The sequence below is a fragment of the Drosophila yakuba genome, unplaced genomic scaffold (assembly GCF_016746365.2).
Source record: "Drosophila yakuba strain Tai18E2 unplaced genomic scaffold, Prin_Dyak_Tai18E2_2.1 Segkk63_quiver_pilon_scaf, whole genome shotgun sequence".
NCBI classification, from domain to species: Eukaryota; Metazoa; Arthropoda; class Insecta; order Diptera; family Drosophilidae; genus Drosophila; species Drosophila yakuba.
Window position 1 is genome coordinate 246,548 of NW_025048825.1, and position 23,436 is coordinate 269,983.

The following is a 23,436-nucleotide window of genomic DNA, read 5'->3' on the forward strand; positions in this document are numbered from 1 at the left end:
ATGCCGACGTGGGACCCGGAGAATCTGCGCGAGTTCGCGGACGCGCGAAACGCCACTCTGCGACGGTTCGAGTGGATGGTGGAGGAGCGGAAGGCAGTCGCCGCCAAGACGTTGCGCACGATCGGCATGGGCGACCGATGGTGGCACCACGTGGACGTGCCCCGCACCAGCGTAAGCGGAGGACACGCCGGAGGCCCGCGTGTGGGAGGAGGTGGGCGCGGCAGGAGTCGCTAAACGAGAAGCCTTGGAGGGAGCTGATACGCGAGGAGTGGCCACCCCGGGTGATCGAGGAGGCCAAGCTGCAGGCGTGCAGATGCCACAAGGACCGCTGGGCCAAGTTGCTCGTGCTGGGCGGCCAGCTGTTCTGCCGTTTTGAGTGGGTCTGGGGAGGGTGTTGGGCCCTGCACAGCACGTAAAAAAAAGGGTGCGAAATCATCCGCAGCAGCCAGAAGCGGACACGAGGGGTGACGCGGGGACATGCACGTGGACCGCCAATTCGACGGGAGGCTGCTGCGGGCGCGGAAACGAGATGGGGCACTTGCTACCCGAGGGCGCTCGGGTCCAGGGCCAGCAACTCCGGAGAATGAAGGGGCATACATCATGTTGGTGGAGCTGAAAATCAGAAGAGAGGATAAGTAAATGCAATCCGCACGACGTGGAAATATCGGTAGGAACAGGAAGTGGCAACGCCAGTCGCCAACATCGATAACTCGATCGTGGTGAGTATCAGTGGAGTTGCCAGAGGGAAAGGAGACAAGAAGGCGGGACAGAGCTTGGAGGAGCAATGGATTTTGAGGATCAAGATGCCACGTCGAGATGATAAAAGACAGGGTCAACTAGGCTGAGACGCCAAGGATGCGATCAGAAAGGCGCAAGGATATTCGAGATGCCGAGTCAAGATGCTGAACGACGTTGTCTAATAGACTGAGACTGCCAGGCTGAGAACGAAGGGCGCGGGGTTGACGAGAGAAGAAACGAGGAAGCTGCCTATGCGAGAAGACACCGAAGCGAAGGACCGCCAGAAACAACATCTTTTTGAAAACTTCCGAAGAAAGGGGGAGATGTGAGGAGTCTTAAAACTCCCCACAAATGCGGGTGCAGGAGATCGGCCTAGCAACAGCGAAGACGGCTGGAATACGAAAGGAGTCAAGGGCGGTCAGGTCAAACTGTAAATAATGTACCTGGACTCCGGCAAAGCGGAGAAACCGTGAAGTTAGGGTACCACGCTGGACCTTGGACTCGAACCGGCCAAGGGCACAGAGGTCGAACGGTGTGGACTTTGGACAAGCACAAAGAGGACACCCCGTGAACTAACGGGACTTGAGTTGGACCTTGTCCCCGAGCGAGCCGTGCGCAAAAGGGAAATAGCGGGAGCTATTTTGCTACTACTTTTTCTGGGTCGGTTTCTGCACCCCCATTGGTAACAATAAATCCCAGATATTCAACTTTGCTTAAAAGAGTGATTTTTTTCGTTGGACACCTTCATGTTGGCATAACACAGGCTTTTCAAAACCCAATCCTTATGACTAACATGATCATTTTCATTTTCAGAAAAAATAATGACGTCACCTACGTAAACGTAGCATGATGTGCCAATTTGTTCTCGAAAGACGTCGTCGATCGCTCTTTGGAAGATGCCTCCCGCATTCTTTAAACCGAACGGTAATCGCTAAAGCACATACTTTCTTGGCCAAGTATATAGCCGGACTTTAAATTTACCAGTATCATGGGAATATTTGGCAATAGGTACTTGTTAGCGATGGTTTTTTCGTTAAGTTTCCTAAAGCCTATAACCAAACTATTATTTGTACTCCCCAGATCATCATGTTCTTTTTTGTCCACATCCTATGTACGTCGACCTTGAATTCTAATAATGCCTTTCTGCAATAAATCTGTGATTTCTTCCTTCACAAACTGAGACACACCCATGGGATGCGGGTACAGCTTGGAGTATACCGGCTTATTATCGCTTGAGCAAATTGTGGCAACAACAAAAGTGTTAAATGGTTATAAGCTGAAAATGCCTTGGATCTGTTTGTGATCATGTTTTGAAATTCATCTTTTACAGATTCCAGTACAGCGATGTCATTTACATTATTAAAATTTACATTGTCGCAGATGATTTCCCAAAAATTTTCATTAAATATGAATGGAACCATGAATGGAACTAACTGTGAAAGGGAAATCGACCGGCTCTACATTTTTAAGCTCCTTTAAGCACTCCCTAAAAAGTTTATCTGATCATTATAGTCATTTTCGTCGCCTATTTCGGTCACAGCCGCTGCGGCCGCGCTTTCGTATCGGCTGACATTTTTATCGTCAGCCTGTTGCATGGTATTTTGCCTCCGACGCCTTTTACCTGTTATGCGTGTGAAACCAAATCTTTTATGGCCCCAAATACTCTCGGCCTTGGCATTTGTAGGTTGACTGCTTCCGAAGGATGTCGGTTGCCTATGTTGTGCCATAGGCTCAGGTGACTGACTGCGGTAGTTGTTATTGTTATGGGCAGAATTTTTATGTTGAGGCCTATTTTGTTTTTTATAGAAATGAGAGTTTTTTCCCTGGCCATTTTCGGCCCTGCTATTTCTTTCCTGTGGCTGTGGCAGTAAATCATCATTCAATAAAAATCACCGCTCAGTTTCTGTGAAAGGAAGCGATGATTTTAACATTGGCATGTCATAGGAAATCATGTCATCGCTAAGAATAAAGCTTTTCAAAAGATCTGTTTAAGTTTTCAAATGAAGAATGAATAAGTCACTACCCTGCAGTTACATTCACCGACTTTTAAGCGGTAAATCATCAATCAATAAAAATTTCTAGCGCTTAATCACCGCTCAATTTTCCGATCATGCCTGTATACTGTGTACATACCTGGGAAACATAATAATATGGGATGCAAAGAAAAGACTATCTGAATACAAATTAGTTAGCTTACTACACAAGTCTCTTACATTTTGATAATAGATAGAGAGACTAGAATTTAGTTTTTTTAAGATAAAGAAGTAGAAGTAGTAGTGGGGCTGGGACAGTGATCTGGTCACGTGAGGGCAGTTTATTTCCCATGGGCCCTTTTTTCTACTTTTAATCTTAGCTTCGAACTCTTTCACAACCATACTAGCCGGCCAAAAATCACCGGAACATATGCTCAAGAATAGCTCATTAGGGACAGTAATCTTGAAAGATTAGATGTCTCTAGCGTAAGAAAAGTTTAATTTTTCCACTTTTATGTTGTCGGCTTTTGTTTTGTCTTGTATATAAGACAATACATCAGATGATCAGGGGAAAGCCGAGAAACGAAATTTTGTTTCTTTAGTGGAACAGTGCATTTGGGTCTGTGGAATGTGCACCATTCTATAGCCAACAGGACACTTTTGACTGCTCAGACTTAATTACCTGACGGCATTTGTTTTGGAAGCGGACAACATTGTTTTCCATATCTAATTGGTTTCTGAGCACTGTGCCAAAAGACAAAATCGAAAATGTACCGCAAGAGCGCAGTCTGCACTTTAGGATTTTGTTTGGGAAAGCGAGAGAGCGAGTGCACCGTGCAGTTAAGTACAAAAACAACACCAAACAGCACTACGGACAACGCACAGAAGAGAGAGAATACAAACCGCAAAGACAGAAAAAGAACAGATTGAAATAATTTATAAAAATAATTCACAAATTCACAGATTCACTCGCGAAGCGAGCGGAACTTTAACTAGTACGGATTACGAAATTGAATTATTAAAGAATTTGTTAAATTCCACCGCTGGATTTAGCAAAACAAAAATAAATTCGGAGCGCAGAAAAAAAAACACGACCGTTCGCTTTGAAGCTAAAAGAAGTTTTTATCTTAAAACAATTTACCTCAAATGATCACTTCTATGAGTTGTATTTGTTGAATCCATTACCTGGAATAATTCATTAATTAAATTCGAATATAATTATAAATTTTATTTAATTTACTTATAATTTTCTTAGAAACTGGCACTCCATATAAATCGCATCTGCTTCTTACAAAAATGTATTCGGAAAAAACTCCGCGAAAAAAGGGAGCGTGCCTTTTAGAAGAGGAATCCGTTAATCTTTTTCGTTCTTTTATTGTTATTTTCCTTTTGCTCGTCCCCATATAATTTGGGTTTGCATGTCACAAATTTAAAGATTCTTAAGATACCTAAGCGATCGCCATCTGTGAGCGTCAGCTTTGCAGTCGGCTGAAATTAAATTTGATGATTTTCTTTAAAATATCGCCCCATATTAACCACCTGGATTAGTCACATTAACATTGCTTTTTACTACTTTTTAGGAGAAAGATGGCGGGCGAGAGAATTGGGAGAGCGTCGGCTGTGCAATCGAAGCAGCTGGCTCTGCTGGTTTGGTAATGATAATGTGATGTTTTTCAGATGCGATGAATTGTGGAGCTTCAGGTTCATATTAATTGAACGACGGAACCGTTGTTCCGGTCTTTCCTTTAGGACGATGATTCCTTCGTAGAGGTTAGTGATGCAGGTCGCTTTGTTGCGTGTCGCAGTGTGCTGTCTCACCTACAGGAAGTTCTTGACCGCACGTGCCCATTGTGGATAGCTGGCAAAATGTTGCTCCCGGCGCTACAAAGCAGTTCTTAATCGTGTGGACCTTTCCTTCACATTCTACGTTTATATTATCTACTAGCCTCAACATCGTATCATTGTGGGCCACGGGAAGGATGGTAGCCTTATTACAGCTATCTTAACTTTGAGAATTTAATACAAAAGTGTAAAATGTTGGGGGGTTGTAAAACCTTCACGGATTCAACGGACGAAATATCCTTGATAGGAGTATCGGTGGGCTCCTCGATTCAAACATTTCCAAATACATGGTTTCCAAATGCATGGTTCAAGAAATTTAAATTAACTACGTTAATTTTGGCAGGAGCTATAGCAAGCAAGGTTGTGCAATTCCATAATATTTATTCGATTACGAGCTAATAACATCTCACACAAGTGGCACACAAAATTTGATTGACGGTTTTAGGGTGTTCATAAATTTGATTTTGGGTTTTAGAGTTGATAACAACTTGTTTATTGTTTGCATTTAGTCTCCGCTCTTTTATGAAGATAATTCTCTCATAGGTCTTCAGCATCAGGTGTCCCAGCGCCCAACCTTAGAGAAGAAGTCTAGGCTCCTAGCTACTCTGTGGTGAACGCCCAGTGAATCGAGCATGTCACGGAAATGAGCGATGTCAACAAAAATTGTTCGCTATTCACGACTACAAACGTCGCTCTAAGGGCTCTTGTCCTTGCATATCAAAAACAAGGCGGATACTCGCCACTGAAAAATAATTGTTATTTAAGCAATATTGAACATTGAACATTTAGTTTTTATCAATAAAATATATTTCCTGAAAGAGGCTAACAATAAAATTGGCACGAGGATATATGCAAATTAAAATTGATGTTAAAAAATTATTTAAAAAAATATTTTATTTTTATATTTTAATAAATTTATTGGTGATAAACTTTTTCACTTAAACAATATTACAAGACACTATTATCTGATTTTATCTTCGATCGTTCTCGATCCGATCCCGAAACAGACTGACTGTTAGATTCTAAATCCTGATCCATTCAACCTCGGCCAGAAGCTTTTCTTTGGAAACTTCTTGAACTTTCAATTATGTTTAGAATAAAAGCTTGATGCTGAAATTATTTCTCTGCATTGTGAAATTCAATTGTGCTGACCGATGCAGTTTGATTGAAGCGCAATAAGTTGACCATGGTCTCCAAGCGGGAGCTGTGTTTTTTTGGAGTTTGATTGTTTATCTTAGCGGGGAGCTAAGCGCTGGCAAAGGCAATGACAAAAACAAAGACAAAGGAAATGCCGCCTAGATTGAAATTTAAAATTTGTTTATAAACTGGGATAGAGTGCTATATTTACGGGTTGGATAACTCTCCCCCTTCTAAAATGACGCGTCCCGCTTCGTTACGAATTTTGTTTAAACGTTCATTTAATTCTGTTAAAAATACTTCCTCATTATTTGGTTTTTCTAGTTCTGGCCGTTTTTGTTTGGTTACAAATAAAAAATATCTGAATTTTACTATTAATGTAGTAATCAAATACAAAATGAATAAAATTAATAATATAAAAGAAAGTGATATCTTGGTATTACTTATTTTAATGAAGGGATTTAAAATGTTTATATTATCTAGAGAGAGTTCCGAGTTATTGGACAATATGTAATCGGATATTTCATAATCTGTAAAATGGTTTGTGGTTATGTATTCAAGAATTTTACTTTCTAAATTGGTATATGAAATGTTGTTTATTGTGGTTGTTCCGTTAAATGTTATTAGAAATGACGCATTTAAGTGGGAGTTGTTAACAATATTGTAACCATTTATAAAAATGGCACCATCTTGGATGATATCTATTTCCTTATTTTTTTCCCTTATTTTCTTACAAGTGGATTTTTCTCCATTTTATAATTTGGTAAAACAAGTTTTTTCCTTACTTATAGTACAGTAATTGTTAAAAAGTTCGGTCTTAAATGTAGACATTTCATAATATGTATTGTCGCATTTTGCGACTTGATTGCTTATTACTAGTTTTCCATCGCCTTTTCAAATCGCTCTAGCATAGTATATTTCGCATCTGTTATAAACTATAGGGTATTTTACATAAATTATTAAGAGTTCTTTATGTAATACGATTTTGAACACAGAGATATCCATTAGGTCTGCAATGATTACTGGTCTTAATTCGTGACTTAATATTTCTTTTATTTCTTCATGGTTTAAAATTTTAGTATTAAAGACATCAATTTTAGCTAATGTGATAGTATCGATTAAATTTTGCAAGTCAAATGTTAAAAGTTTTAGGCGATGTTTTCTTAATGGTAAATCTTGGTCCATAAATACATGTTTAAAATCATCAGAAAGAGATTCTATTTCTTTAAACAATTTGGAATTGATAATAAATTGTTTGTTATTATTTTCTATTAAGTCATTGATTGTATTTTGAATTTTGACGAAGTCGTCATGATCCGGAGTTCCAGCTAACCACTTCCACACGGTGCCTAATTCATTAATTCCCCTTTTGGATCTAGATGATGTTAACTGTGATAAAATTAGTTCGATAACTTCTAAGTCGTATGTGATTTCCCATTGTGATCTTTTGTTAGTGTCTCTCTTTATGTTTTCTGTTTCAACATTGATTATTTCTTTATAAAAACTTAAATTGGTTACGTGGAATAAATCGCTATAGGATTCGTAAGTAAGAACATCCTTCTTGTCTTTGAACATGAAAAATTCGTGATTGGAGTAATCAATTATTTCTGAAGTGGCTATCATTACGAATGGTATTAGAAGTAACAAGAAATGCATTGTCTGTAAATTTAAAAGAAATATAATATTTGTTAAAACTTAATATTGTCTTTGTGAATAGTTCTGTTTCTACTATTGATTACTATTTTATTAGGTAGGTTTTCCTTAACAATCTGTTTTTTATATCTTGTTTTTAGCTTATTTCTTTCCCCATGTTTCTTTTCATAAACAACCTGTCCTACATGATATTCTTTTTCTTTACGGCCTTCATTATGTGTTTCTAACATTTTTTCCTGAGTGTTCTTCAGAATGTTTGGAATGTTTTTGTGTTCAATTTTATTATAGAGAATATCAAAAGGTTTTTGGTTTGTTGTAGAATGAATACTCTGATTAAATTCTTTTGCGGCTCTAATAATTATTTCAGAATAGTCAATGAGATTAAATTCTTCTTTTATGCAACGAGCTAATTCTGTTAATGTCGAATGTGCCCTTTCAATTTGTCCGTTCGAGGTACTATGTCTGGGGTCTGCGAAATGTAGAGTTAAACCACATCTTTGTGCAAAGGATTTAAATTGAGCACAGGTAAAGCTCGGTTCATTATCGGTCATAATTACTTTGGCGTGTGGAAATTGTTGAAGTAATTCCATTACTTTATTCTCGATGTTTAGTTTATTTTGAATTTCTTTTACTACTAGGAATTTTGAATATGCGTCAATACAAGTTAAGAAAATAAGATTCTGCGCGTAATAAATATCGATGTGTAAATTTTCTCCCTCTTTAGTTGGGATAGGAGCTTCCCCAATAGGAATTTTAATTAGATGCCTGTTATATTTATTTTCGTTGCAAATTGTACAATTTTTTATGTATTCCCTTAATTTGGTAAGTAAATTTGGGCAATAATATAATCTATTGATTTGTTTGTAGTTTTCGTCTAAACTATGGCTAACAATTCTTTTTTATTAGTGGCGTAAAGTTGTTCGGTTTTATTATTTATTTAATAGCAAACAGTGCAAACAGCAAGCGCATACGACTCCTGTAAAAATACTCTTGTTGGTGGTTAAAATCCAACTATATACACATACATATATGGAAAACAGAAATTATATATATATATGTGTTCACAAAAGTGTACAGTCGGAGGAAGAATAAATTGAAATCTAAAGTCCAATATAAAATAAGTGCATGCAAAAGAAAAAGGAAAAGAAACGAAGGATCAAAATAACGGCGGAATAGAAGCTAATTCAAGAGAGAGTGAGATCTCTCGACAAGCTGCGGTTACGAAAGGCTGAGACAAGAGAGAGAGATCTCTTGACAAGCTTTAATGACAAAAGGCTGCGTAAAGAGAGTTCACTTTACAAGCTGTATAGATGAAAAAAAAAAGAGGCCGCGTAAGAGAGAATTCTCTTTTACAAGCTGTTAGAAAAGAGGCTGTGCAGAAGAGTGTTATTACTGCAAGCTGGAAGGCTGCGTAAAGTTATCTTTACAAGCTGAACTAATGAAAAGCCGGGCAAGAGAGAATTTCTCCTTGCAAGCTGTTGAAAATAAAAAGCTGTGCGCGTGAAGAGAATTGTCTTGGCAAGCGGTGATATATTCAGAAACTATAAATGGCTGAGTAACTTATATTATATATGTACATGTACATATAAGTTATACAAGCCAAAGCTAGAAAAATAATGTTGGTCTTAGAAGGGAAAAATGTAATTATATATATATATATATTCTCTTTTGCATTTTAGTTTGCAAACAAAACATGGCTGAGCACAATTTGAAACCATTCTTATGTGAAGGCCTAGAGAAATCAATTCTGCGAAGTGAATGGGAAAAATGGTTACGAGCGTTCGATATATTTCTCGAAGTCGAGAACGTAACATCGCCAAGGCAAAAGAGGAATAAACTTCTACATATTGGAGGAGTGCAATTGCAGACTGTTGCGTTTTCCTTGCCAGATGCTATTGTCGATGGAGCAGATGGAATAGATGTGTTTCAGATTTTAATTGACAAGTTGAACACCTACTTTTCCCCTAAACAAAACTCTACATTTGAGAGGCATTTATTTCGCAGCTTGGCTCCGTTAGAAAATGAAGATTTTTCAAAATTTGTTTTGCGGCTACGCCAACAAATGTATAAATGCTCATTTGGAGTATCTAAAACCGAGATAGAGGAGATTTGCCTCAAAGATAAAATAATTGACTCGTGGGCCCCTATAGAGTTAAAGAAAAAACTGCTGGCCAAAGAACATTCTCTAGATGAAATAATTGAAGAATGTCAAGTGGAAGAGCAGATTAATAAACAGTCTGAGGTAATGGTGTCGAAATCTGATGTCGACGCAATTAGGAAGATTTCTACTCGGAAGACAAAACCACAAGGGGAATGTTCAAGATGCGGACGTTTTGGTCACGCTAGTTATGACTCATCATGCCCAGCAAGGCAAGCAAAATGCAACAAATGTTAAAAAATGGGTAATTTTTCCCGAAAGTGTAGAACCACCCTGAAGAGACGGAATTCTCAGTGTAATTTTGAAAATGTTAAGAAACGTAAGACGAATGTTCGTTGTGTGGAGGGCGAGAACACAGAGCTCAAATTGGAAAAGGAGAACACAACCTGTTTAAAAATAGTGATGAGGAAGAAGAGTTTATATACTGCCGGGTGGGAGGCCAGAAAATTCCTCTAGTTATTGACTCAGGATCAAGGTTCAATCTCATCAGCAGCTCGGATTGGCAACTGCTACAAAAGAAAGGCGCTATAATATTCAATGACAGATCACATTCTGAAAAACAGTTTCGAGGCTATGCTTCTGAACAATTGCTTAAGGTAATTCGTATTTTTGAGGCACCCATTTCGGCTGAAAGAGATATTGAAGTGATTGCGACATTTTACGTTATCAAAAATGGTCGACAATCATTGTTGGGGCGAGACACAGCTATACAACTCAATGTCCTTCGCCTAGGTTTGAATGTCAACCGCGTTGAAGAACCTACACCGTTCCCAAAGTGGAAAGGCGTCAAAGTAAAACTATGCATAGATCCCGAGATTAGGGCGGTGCAACAGCCGGTAAGAAGAATTCCGGTAGCTTTAGAGGAGAAAGTTCATGCTAAGCTGGAGGAAGCCCTTGGACATGACATAATCGAACCAGTTTTAGGTCCAAGTTCTTGGATCTCTCCCATTGTACTGGCATTTAAAGAGAATGGAGACATTCGGTTATGCGTGGATATGCGATTGGCAAATAAGGCATTTCAGCGAGAGAACTACCCTTTACCTATTTTTGAATCATTTATGACAAAGTTAAAAGACGCAAAGTTCTTCTCCCGCCTTGATCTTAAGGATGGCTATCACCAATTAGAATTGGAAGAGTCTAGTAGGGAGATTACAACGTTTATAACGTCAAAGGGGCTCTTCCGATATAAGAGATTGATGTTTGGGGTGAATTCGGCTCCTGAGATTTTTCAGCGCCGGCTGGAAACACTGTTAGCTGCATTCCCTAATGCCATGAATTACATCGATGACGTGATCATTTTTGGTGCCACCGAACTCGAACATGACGAAACAGTAAAAGCAGTTTGCAAAGTCTTTAACGACAATAATGTTTTATTAAACAAACAAAAGTGCATTTGGAAAACAAACAGGCTAAAATTCTTGGGACACATTTTGTCCGACTCGGGAATCGAAGTTGACCCCGAGAAGATAGAGGTTATTAAGTCTTTTAGAGCCCCCAAGAATAAGGAAGAAACCCGCAGTTTTCTCGGCCTCATTACATATGTGGGAAAATTTATTCCTGATTTGGCCGATAACACGGAGCCCCTACGCCTATTATTACGAAAAGACAGCATATTTCAATGGGGCAACACCGAGGAAAAGACTTTTCAAAAGTTGAAGTGTCATTTAGCACATGTTCCTAATCTTGCTTATTTTAATCCAAAGAACCGCACCCGTTTAATAGCGGACGCAAGTCCTGTAGGTCTTGGATCGGTCCTTCTGCAGTTTGATGGTAAAGGCGATCCGTTGATTATATCATTTGCCAGCAAAGCCCTGTCTGAGGTTGAAAGGCGCTACTCTCAAACGGAGAAAGAGAGTTTAGCACTTGCCTGGGCAGTAGAGAAATTCTACTATTACCTAGCTGGTCTACACTTCGAGCTGGTAACAGATCATAAGCCCTTAGAGGCTATCTTCAAACCGACATCGAAGCCCCCGGCTCGTATTGAGAGATGGTTACTACGCCTTCAATCATACCGTTTTAAAGTAATCTATAAAACCGGAAAAGAAAATATATCTGATATATTGTCTCGACTTTGCCAATCATCATCAAGTCCAACTACCAACAGAATGGAGTACAGCATCCTGCGGGTAGTGGAAAGCGCTATTCCCAAGTCAATGACCATCTCCAAGATCGCTGAATCGTCATTGCGAGACGAAGAAGTTGTCGATGCAATACACAGTCTAGAGAATAACTCTTGGGAACGAGAAAAATCAACAAAATTACATCCATTTCGATTTGAACTGTCGACCATAGGACCTCTCCTGCTAAGAGGAAACCGCATTGTGATCCCAACAAACCTTCGCAAACGGGTACTTGAATTGGCACATGAAGGACACCCAGGAGAATCAGCTATGAAACGCCGCCTAAGATCCAAGGTATGGTGGCCGCTGATCGACAGAGATGCAGAAGAATTTGTAAAAACATGCAGAGACTGCCTTATGGTATCCCAGTCAATAAGACCAGCCCCGATGAACAGAAATCCATTTCCAACGGGTCCGTGGATATGGGTGGCGTCAGATCTCTTGGGACCCCTGCCTAACAATGAATTCATCTTAGTTTTTATAGACTATTTTTCTCGCTATATGGAGTTTAAGTTTTTGCGGTCGATCTCATCGAGCAGTTTGATTGGAGTCATGAAAGAAATATTTTGTAGATTGGGCTATCCAAAATACTTACGTACCGACAATGGACGGCAATATATTAGCGATGAATTCTCAGAATATTGTAAGACATGCGGCATAGAACAAGTAAGAACCCCACCATACTGGCCTCAGGCTAATGGGGAGGTAGAAAATGTGAATAAATCCTTAGTCAAACGACTAAAAATTGCCTACTCAAATTCAAAAAACTATAAGGAGGAGATACAAAAGTTTGTTTTAATGCATAATGTGACTCCCCATGGAACCACAGGGATAGCCCCAACCCAATTAATGTTTAATAGGATAATACGCGACAAATTACCAGGAATAGAAGAATTAAATGAACAGTTCACAGATTTTGCGGAAAGAGATAGAGATATCATCCAAAAAGAAAAAGGGAAGGAAGCAGCAGATAAAAAGAGGGGAGCTAAGAATATCGATATTAAGATTGGCGATAAAGTGTTGGTACGAATCGTAGTTTTTCCAAATAAACTAACGCCGACTTTTGACCCAACTGAGTTCGAGGTATTAGAGAGACATAAAAACATAGTGAAGATAGCAGGTGGCGGCAAAACATTAATGAGGAACGTTGCGCACTTAAAGAAGATACCAGGCGACGTATATGTCCCACCAGCGCCCGAGTCGGGTACTCTCCAAACTATTCCAGCACCGTTTCAGGAGGCCCTAGAAGACCAGCCGTCGGAAGTACCTGCTCAACACTCTCCTCCGAAGGTAAAACCCCTGAAACTCCGTCTCATAAATAAAGGAGGGATGTGGGAACCTGTACCAAACACCGACGCTACTGGAACAAGCAGCGACGTCACAGACGCGGGAGCGGGATGAGTGGGCAGCGAGAGAGGGAGAGTCAGTCAATTGTGAACCACCGGATTGATAAGTCGTATTACCGAAGAACGAATAAAACAGATCAATAACAAAAGCTCAGCGTGTATCAATTGTGTATTTTCGGGGTCTTTACAGTTCGTTAAAAGCTTTTACAGCTAACTGTATTGTAATTTTTGTAGACATTCTTCTAGAAATTTTACCATTATCTCCTCCTAAGTATTTGGTTAGGGGTTTGGCAATTTTTGCATAGTTTCGGACAAATTTTCGGTAATATCCAGTGAGTCCCAGGAAACTTCGAAGTTCTCTTATGTTTTTTGGAATCGGATACTTCATAATTGTAGAAATTTTTTCAGGATCCGTTTTAATTACATTGTGGGAAACGATATAACCAAGAAATGCTGTTTCTAATTTAAAGAATTTCGATTTTTCAAAAGAAATTTTCATATTAGCTTGTTGTAAAATATTAATTATTTGAATTAGATCAGTATAATGTTGTTCAATTGTATTTAAAAGATTATTATGTCATCCATATAAACATGACAAGTTTTTCCGACTTGTTCAGGATTTGTGGATCCCAAACTATTAGTTTTATTGTTGACGGATAATTCAACGTCGGAGTGATCAGGATTTTTTGATCCTAAGCTTTTTGATTGTAATTTGACGGAAATAACATCGTCGGCGTGTTCAGGATTTTTTAATCCAAAACTATTCAATTGTAATTTGACGGAATTAACATCGTCGGCTTGTTCAGGATTTTTTGATCCCAAACTTTTCAATTGTAATTTGACGGAATTAACATCGTCTGCGTGCTCGAGATTATAAGATCTCCAGCTATAACTACTTCTTTCTGCAATAACTGATTCAGTTTTATATTCTATTTGATTGCAAAAGTATTTCTTTATAATATATTCTTTTAATGGAAGAGTATTATTTTCTCCAATTAAACACAAATCGTTTTTCTCTTCATTGTCATAACATTCTAGTTTTTCCTTTTTTCCATTATATTCAAGAATACCTTTTTCTACATCTATTTTAGCTCCAATTTTCCTTAATAGATTGTACCCAATTAATAAGTCGGATTCCAAACCTTCTATTTCATAAAATATATGTTTCGCTTCAAATATTGTTAGTATATGGTAATATTTTATAATTGAGTATCCATGAACTGTTGATACTCTCTTGTAAATTGGTTATTCTTTTTTATTTTTATAAATTCCTTTTTTGATATAGCAAGAAGAGGCTCCTGTGTCAATTAATATATTTAGTTGTTTTTTTGGATTTCTGTCTATTCTTGTTATATGAGGCATTCCTCTGTAGGACCTTGATTTAAAAAATGATCCTCATCAATGTTATTTATTCTCATACCTTTCTGGGCTGGTTGACTTACTGTCCCAGTTGCTTCCCTTTTTAATGGGATTTGTGGTCCAATTTTTTGAGCTTGGTTATGATTATAATTATATCTTTGTGCAAAATTATTATAATTCTGTCTGTTATTATTATACCCCCTATTGTAATTATTACTCGGACGATAGTAATCATTATTCGGACGATTTTGATACTTTATGAAACTTTCGACTTCCTTTGGTTCTGGTGGGGGTTGTACCTTAGAATTGTTATTTGAATTCCAATTATTATTTTGCCCAAAGTTCCCGTTTTGCGGCCAATTATTATTCAGGTTGTTATTCCAGTTATTATTCATTCTGTTATTATTATTATTATAATTAATATTATTATTGTTGTTATTATTATTATTCTGTCTGGAATTAACTGTATTAAATCTTAAGTTGTTTCCCTGACCTTTATTTTCATTCCTAAATCCATAATACCTATTTGCAAATTGGGCTCGAAAGTTGTTAGACTCTAATTCTTGACACTTTGCCAAAGCATTTGGCAAGTCTAGTGGGTTTAGAGAAAATAGCGTTTCTGAGATTGAACCGTTCAATCCAGAAATAAAAATTCTAAGAGCGTTGCTCCTAATTGTTTTATTTGTTTCTTTGTTTATTTCGCTGTCTTTTCCATATGTCATTATGGTTTTATTTATCAGTAATGTCATTTTCTTGTTTACCTCGTTGTAGAATTCTGTAATGGTCATACGTCCCTGCCTAAGGATGCTTAATTCTGATTCGAGAATATGGATTGGTCTTTTATCGTTATAAATAAAATCCAATCTGGAAAGAATTGCTTGAAAGTTTAAAACTGTACCATGGTTAGTTAGAGCATCATGTGCTGCTCCCATGATTTTATTACGTAGAATTGTTAAAGCGATAAAATAATGTTCGCTTCGAATTTTGTATAGACTCATGGCAGTTTCTGCCGCTTCTCTTCAGCCTACATATTGGGTTATTTCTCCCGTGAATTTTGGTAAAGATTTAACAACCTCTAGGGTAGTTTCACATTTTATAGTTGGGTCGATTGTTTGGATTTTATAATCTTCCACTACATTTTTGCTAGCGATTATATGCCCTTCTATCCCTTCAATTTTTCTGGTTACTTCACTCAATTGTACACTTATTAATCGGTTAATTAATTCCATCATCAGATTGCTGGCGTTGGATATCCCGCCCGCAGAGAGTATTGGTGCTGAACCTCCGGTTGCCATTGTTAAATTTAAATCTTCAAAACTTTTTATTAAATTTTCCAGATTGTTTTCTTATATTAATGGTTTAAATAGATTTTAAATTTTTTTCTTTTTTACACTTTATAGTATTTTGTATATCCTGATCTTGTTTTATTAAATTGTTTAAAGACTTAAAATTATTTTATTCTGCTCACGATACTTTCCAGACCAGGCCTCCACCAATTTTCATACGAGAACAAAGTACAAATGCACTTATAAATAAACTCGTTGCTTTGATTGGTGACAGCAAATTCCACATTATCCCACTTAAAAAAGGAAATATTCATGAAATAAAACTACAGATCCAAACAGAAGCAGACCACCGTATAGTGACTAAATACCTAAATGATGCTGGTAAAAACTACTACACATACCAATTAAAAAGTTGCAAAGGGCTACAGGTAGTACTTAAGGGCATTGAAGCAACAGTGACACCAGCTGAGATAATTGAGGCTCTGAAGGCCAAAAACTTTTCTGCAAAGACAGCTATTAATATTTTAAACAAAGACAAAGTTCCGCAGCCACTATTCAAAATAGAACTCGAACCAGAGCTCCAGGCACTAAAGAAAAACGAAGTGCACCCAATATACAATTTACAGTACTTGCTACATCGGAGGATCACCGTGGAGGAGCCGCACAAACGTATCAATCCAGTTCAATGTACTAATTGCCAAGAATACGGCCACACCAAGGCATACTGCACCCTTAAGTCCGTATGTGTTGTCTGTAGCGAACCTCATACTACCGCAAACTGCCCCAAAAACAAGGACGATAAGTCTGTGAAGAAATGCAGTAACTGCGGGGAAAAACATACTGCAAACTACAGAGGCTGTGTGGTGTACAAAGAATTGAAGAGCCGCCTAAACAAACGTATTGCCACAGCACATACATACAACAAAGTCAATTTCTACTCTCCGCAACCGATTTTTCAACCACCCCTAACTGTCCCAAGCACTACTCCAACAATTTCTTTCGCTAGCGCCCTAAAATCCGGACTAGAAGTGCCCGCCCCACCGACAAGAACTGCTCATTCCGAACATACACCGACAAACATCCAACAAACACAACAAAGTGGCATCGAAGCTATGATGCTATCCCTACAGCAAAGCATGAAAGACTTTATGACGTTCATGCAAAATACTTTGCAAGAGCTCATGAAAAACCAAAATATCCTGATTCAACTACTTGTATCTTCAAAATCCCCATAATGGCTTCCCTACGGATATCTCTGTGGAACGCAAATGGCGTTTCACGGCATACACAAGAGCTCACACAGTTCATTTACGAAAAAAACATCGACGTAATGCTACTATCAGAAACGCACCTCACAAATAAAAACAATTTTCATATACCAGGATACTTGTTCTATGGTACAAATCATCCAGATGGTAAAGCTCATGGAGGCACTGGAATACTCATCAGAAATCGCATAAAACACCACCACTTAAACAATTTTGACAAAAACTACTTACAATCTACGTCCATAGCCTTACAACTCAACAATGGTTCAACGACTCTAGCCGCAGTCTACTGCCCACCGCGCTTTCCAATCTCTGAGGATCAATTCATGGAATTCTTTAACACACTAGGTGACAGGTTCATCGCAGCGGGTGACTATAACGCCAAGCACACCCATTGGGGATCTCGACTTGTGACGCCAAAGGGTAAGCAATTGTACAATGCGCTTACGAAGCCAGAAAACAAGCTAGACTATGTATCCCCGGGTAAGCCTACATACTGGCCAGCAGACCCAAGAAAAATCCCAGACCTGATCGATTTTGCAATTACTAAACATGTCCCCCGCAACATGGTCACCGCCGAAGCACTAGCAGATTTATCATCAGATCACTCACCTGTTTTTCTAAATATGCTAACTCGCCCCCACATCGTCGACCCACCGTATAGACTCACAAATTTTAGAACAAACTGGCCAAGGTATCAAAAGTATGTCTGTTCACACATAGAACTAACGACGGCATTATCTACAAAGGAGGATATAGACAAGTCAACGGAAACTCTTGGAAACATTTTAGTTTCGGCTGCAAAGGCTTCAACCCCGCCAGTGACGTATGCAAAACCAAAATACATCAAAACTAATCGCGAAATCGAGCGGCTGGTATTAGATAAACGACGCCTACGAAGGGATTGGCAGTCTAATAGATCACCAATTACAAAGCACATGCTTAAGATAGCCACACGCAGGCTTACCAATGCTCTCAAACAAGAGGAAAAAAACAGCCAACGTTCATATATCGAGCAACTCTCTCCCACCAGCACTAAGTACCCTCTTTGGAGAGCTCACAGAAACCTAAAGACTCCAATAGCGCCAATTATGCCACTACGAAGTCCCTCTGGCACCTGGTTTCGAAGTGATGAAGAAAGAGCCAGTGCTTTCGCTGACCATTTACAAAATGTATTCCGACCAAATCCCTCTACCAACACATTTATTCTCCCTCCTTTAATAGCAGCCAATCTAGATCCTCAAGAACCCTTTGAATTCCGACCATGTGAACTAGCAAAGGTTATCAAAGAGCAACTGAACCCAAGAAAATCGCCTGGCTACGACCTAATAACTCCAAGAATGCTCATTGAACTCCCAAAGTGTGCTATTCTTCACATCTGCCTGTTGTTCAACGCAATCGCCAAGCTTGGATACTTCCCTCAAAAATGGAAAAAGTCGACCATAGTAATGATTCCAAAGCCAGGAAAAGATAAAACGCAGCCATCATCATATAGACCGATAAGCTTACTAACATGTCTTTCAAAGCTGTTTGAAAAAATGCTACTCCTTCGGATTAACCCTCATCTTAGAATAAACAACACACTTCCAACACATCAATTTGGCTTTACAGAAAAACATGGAACCATCGAACAGGTCAATCGAATCACGTCAGAAATTCGTACTGCTTTTGAACATCGAGAATACTGCACAGCCATTTTTCTAGACGTCACGCAGGCATTTGACAGAGTGTGGCTCGATGGACTTTTGTTTAAAATAATCAAGCTGTTGCCCCAAGTCCCCTGAAGTCATACCTATATAACAGAGTGTTTGCAATAAGATGCGATACAAGCACTTCACGCGATTGCGCAATCGAAGCTGGAGTGCCGCAAGGCAGTGTACTGGGTCCAATCTTATACACCCTGTATACGGCGGATTTCCCCATAGACTACAATCTAACAACCTCCACGTTCGCTGATGATACCGCGATACTCAGTCGCTCCAAATGCCCAATAAAAGCCACGGCACTCCTATCCCGACACTTAACATCTGTAGAACGATGGCTTGCCGACTGGAGAATTTCAATAAATGTTCAAAAATGCAAGCAGGTTACCTTTACCTTAAACAAACAAACATGCCCACCACTGGTCTTGAATAACATATGCATTCCACAAGCCGACGAGGTAACATATCTGGGTGTTCACCTGGACAGGCGGCTCACTTGGCGCAAACATATAGAAGCCAAATCGATACATCTTAAACTTAAAGCAAGGAACCTCCACTGGCTCATAAATGCTCGCTCTCCACTTAGTCTGGAGTTCAAAGCTCTTCTATACAACTCCGTCTTAAAACCTATCTGGACTTATGGCTCCGAGCTGTGGGGCAACGCATCCAGAAGTAACATAGACATTATTCAGCGAGCACAGTCAAGAATTCTGAGAACCATCACTGGAGCGCCGTGGTACCTTCGGAACGAAAACATACACAGAGACCTAAAAATCAAATTAGTAATCGAAGTAATAGCTGAGAAAAAAACGAAGTATAACGAAAAGCTGACCACCCATACAAATCCCCTCGCAAGAAAACTAATCCGAGTATGCAGTCAAAGCCGGCTGCACCGCAACGACCTCCCAGCCCAGCAATAAACTTATTAGGGTATTAATGAAAAAACTATCACTAAGTGAAAGTTAATTAAGTTAGATTAAGATTTGAACACTTATTGTTAGTCTCTTAACACAAAGGGAAGATTCAATAAATAATAAAAAAAGCAAAAAAAAAAAAAAAAAACGATACTTTCCGTTGTATTCTTCCTTCAGTTCTGTTGGGGTCTTCCTTAAAAAAAAATTTTTTGTATTCAGCTGTGGCGGGGGATGGCCCTTTGCTCTTCCTTCCTCCTTGGTGTTGATTTTTTATTATATATATTTTTTTGAATATTTTGGTTATAGTTTTTGGTTTGGTTTCATTTCTTTTTCTTGTTGAGTTCTGGTTTGGTAGAGTTCGGTTTTTGTTGAGTTCTGTTTAGTATCGTGTTCTTGTAATTTGTATTAAGTATTCAGTCCACCTTTTTTTTAACTTCATTATTGGATTATTGCATTAATTAATTTCCAATTAAGTTTTTCCATGATCACTGTCACAGTAGTTAGATGTCGTTGGATTAATGAGGATGTTTTAATTTTTCCTCTAAAAATATGGGTTGTTGGCGGCGCGAGTTCCGTTTTATATTTAACTTATTATCATTAATATTTATTTAGAACTTTTAAATGACACCGCCCCACGTTGGGCGCCAATTAAAATTGATGTTAAAAAATTATTTAAAAAAATATTTTATTTTATATTTTAATAAATTTATTGGTGATAAACTTTTTCACTTAAACAATATTACAAGACACTATTATCTGATTTTATCTTCGATCGTTCTCGATCCGATCCCGAAACAGACTGACTGTTAGATTCTAAATCCTGATCCATTCAACCTCGGCCAGAAGCTTTTCTTTGGAAACTTCTTGAACTTTTAATTATGTTTAGAATAAAAGCTTGATGCTGAAATTATTTCTCTGCATTGTGAAATTCAATTATGCTGACCGATGCAGTTGGATTGAAGCGCAATAAGTTGACCATGGTTTGGTCTCCAAGCGGAAGCTGTGTTTTTTTGGAGTTTGATTGTTTATCTTAGCGGGGATCTAAGCGCTGGCAAAGGCAATGACAAAAACAAAGACAAAGGAAATGCCGCCTAGATTGAAATTTAAAATTTGTTTATAAACTGGGATAGAGTGCTATGTTTACGGGTTGGATAACTTGCATATATAAAAATATAGAGAAAAGCACGGGAACAATGTTCCGTCAAACTAACCCCACTTTAATTCGGAGCGATGAGATCTCGACGCGTTGGATCCAAGGTGTTATAATATATACACATGAAATTATAAATACATATAAATTCGTGCACCAATAATTGGTAAACCGAACAGTAACGTAATACACACAAACAAAAAAAGAATACACACTAAGTAAAGGTCGTCTTTCTTGACATATGTGTATATTTATGTATGTTTTTATGAATGTTATATCCACATAAAACGAAATGCACCAGTTCACTTATTTATTGTTTAATTGTTTGGCCGGCTCTCATGTTATTCTTGGTAGGAGGCGAGTAAGTTTACATTGACGAATTGTTTTGCCCGATACACTGTTCATATCTGTTGAGCCGCACATTTTAAGACTTCTGTAGGATTATAGTTTTTCTTCAAGCGTGTTCCTTGTATTGGTCCGGGATCCTTCCAGACTACGTCCTGTTATCCTGGGGGTCGATTGAGTCCTCGCTCCTCGGGTTCTTTCCTTTGACCGAAGTTATTAGCGTTTTAAGACAGTCTTCACTTGAATCACAAGGATAAAGTCTCGGGGAAAAAAATCGATCGATTTTTAGACATCTAGCAAGTTTTACCAAGGTGCTATAAAATCGTTCCACTTGTCCATCGGAAGCCAAAGTAGTTTTCTATGATGGCCGTAATCGTATGTGAGTTGAATGACGGTTCATTGTCACAATAGATGGCCTTGACTGTAGGGAAAACATTGCTACAGGGCACTATGGGAAATTTACTTACTTTTTCTGGCCAAAACCCAATTTCTGAAAGTCGGAATATTACAATAATATTAAATGTACGCATTCATAATCAACCAATCTTAGTGCTGCATAGCAGAAATTTTAATAGATGGCGCTACAACAAAGAAATGTTAAAAAACTGCTGTTCCACGTACAAAAACAACTAACTGCTACGTTAAGTTTTTCCTCCCTTACAAAAGTTCTAATATCTTGCGAACCAAAGCCTTAATTCCCAATCTGTAGCTTTTTCAATAGCTGTTGCGAATAATAAATAGCCGAATATTTTCCGATACTGTTAGTTTGTTTATTATACTGGCAGCTAGGGCCGATCAAGAGCTAAATCAAATTCACAAGTTGAGTCTTTGCTGAAAAACGAAGAAGTGACAATTGTCGGGACAGACAGCCGAAATCCAGCGCCCGAGCTTAATTTAGGCAGAGAACAAAGAGAGAGTAGATAGCAAAGAGAGAGAGAGTGCGTTGCACTATGGGCATCGCAACTGCTATTAATGCCCGCCTTATTACTCCAGACGCGGTCCTCAATTCTGCAACTCGAGCGACGCCGTCTCTGCCAGGAATCAACTGCATGACTCTCCCCAAAGGCCATCTCATTGGGAGTAGATTCTCGTCCTTAATAAGAACGACGCTGTCCACGGCTACGCCAGGCTTTCGGGTGCGCCACTTGGAGCGCTGCTGGAGCAACGTCAAGTACTCTTCCTTCCATCGCGACCAAAAGACTTGCTGAAGAAAGGAGATGCGCTGCCAAGAGTCAAGCCGATTATAGTTTAGGCCCGTTATATCTGGCTCGTCAAACGACGAAGGCGGACCACCATTGAGAAAATGCGCCGGAATGAGGACGTCCAGATCGCAGGGTTCTCTGAAATGAGAACTAAAAGTCTGGAGTTAATATCTGCCGAGATGTGGCACACCAGCGTCCTCAGCTCGTCGAAGGTCAGAACCGCCGTACCCACAGCGCAGTAGAAATGATGCTTGGCCGTTTTCACCGCCGCTTCCCAAAGTCCACCGAAATGGGGCGACCGTGGAGGGATGAACCGCCAGTCTATCGTCCCCGAAAGGCAAACATTCTGAACGATGCTTTGATGCTCACTGCTAAGAAATAACCTTCGAAGTTCCAGAAGTTCATTCTTGGCGCCGACAAAATTGGTGGCGTTGTCTGACCAATTTGCTTCGGCTTCCGCCGGGTGCATATGAACCTCTTGAGTCCGCACAGAAAACGCAACTGTCGAGAGATCCTTGATCAGCTCCAGGTGAACTGCCTTGGTTGCAAAGCATATAAATACGCAGACGTAGCATTTAACCGCAGGCTTGTTGCGTGTATCCGACTTGTGAAAGAAGGGTCCATAGAAGTCTATCCCAGCAACCTCAAAAGCGTGAGATCCTTCCAAGCGCTCCTTGGGAAGGTCCGCCATTATGCTCTATCAGCCGCGGCTTAATTCGAAAACATCTAATGCATCAGTTCACGGCCTTGGTTACCGTCTTTCTCCACCCAATAGACCTATATTGGGATCGAATTGCACCCAGAAGAGCTCGAGGTCCGGCATGAATTGGTTTCATGGTAATGCGAAATAATCGCCAGAGTCACCGGATGGGACCTTGGTAGGATTTTCGGGTGGCGGCCATCAAAGTCCAATGACGAATTCCGGAGGCGACCGCCTACTCTAAGAAGTCCAAATTGATCCAGGAATGGCGAAAGCGAGATATGGGACTAGACGAGGAAACTCTTCCCAGCGTTTTAAGGGACTGCATGTCCTCCCATAAATGCGCGCGCTGCACCAAACGCAGCATTATCTGAGTACCCTCTTGAATGTGTGCGACGGTGAGCCCAGGATGTCGAATTCCACTACAAAATTTGTAATGTATGCAAACACTCGTTGCAGTGAGGGGTAAGAATTTGCAAATTGGGAGCTAGCAATTACAACCACGTTCGGCGACTTTAAGATGAACACACTTCGACGAAGCT

At 39.3% G+C, this 23,436-nt stretch overlaps 1 protein-coding gene across 1 annotated transcript; it reads left to right on the forward strand.

Moving 5' to 3' along the window:
• LOC122319691 (uncharacterized protein K02A2.6-like) lies at positions 1-13,022 on the forward strand. Its single transcript, XM_043207284.1, has 2 exons — positions 1-211; positions 10,234-13,022. The coding sequence occupies exons 1-2, from the start codon at positions 1-3 to the stop codon at positions 13,020-13,022; spliced, it is 3,000 nt and encodes a 999-aa protein (XP_043063219.1).
• Positions 13,023-23,436: the final 10,414 nt, after the last annotated feature.

What these genes read in the sequence shown, in the direction of transcription:
- LOC122319691 (XM_043207284.1), top strand. Translation starts at nt 1, where the DNA reads ATGCCGACGTGGGACCCGGAGAATCTGCGCGAGTTCGCGGACGCGCGA. An exon ending in AGGCCCGCGTGTGGGAGGAG is followed by an intron (nt 212 to 10,233) that starts GTGGGCGCGGCA and finishes TCCTTCGCCTAG; the next exon opens with GTTTGAATGTCAACCGCGTT.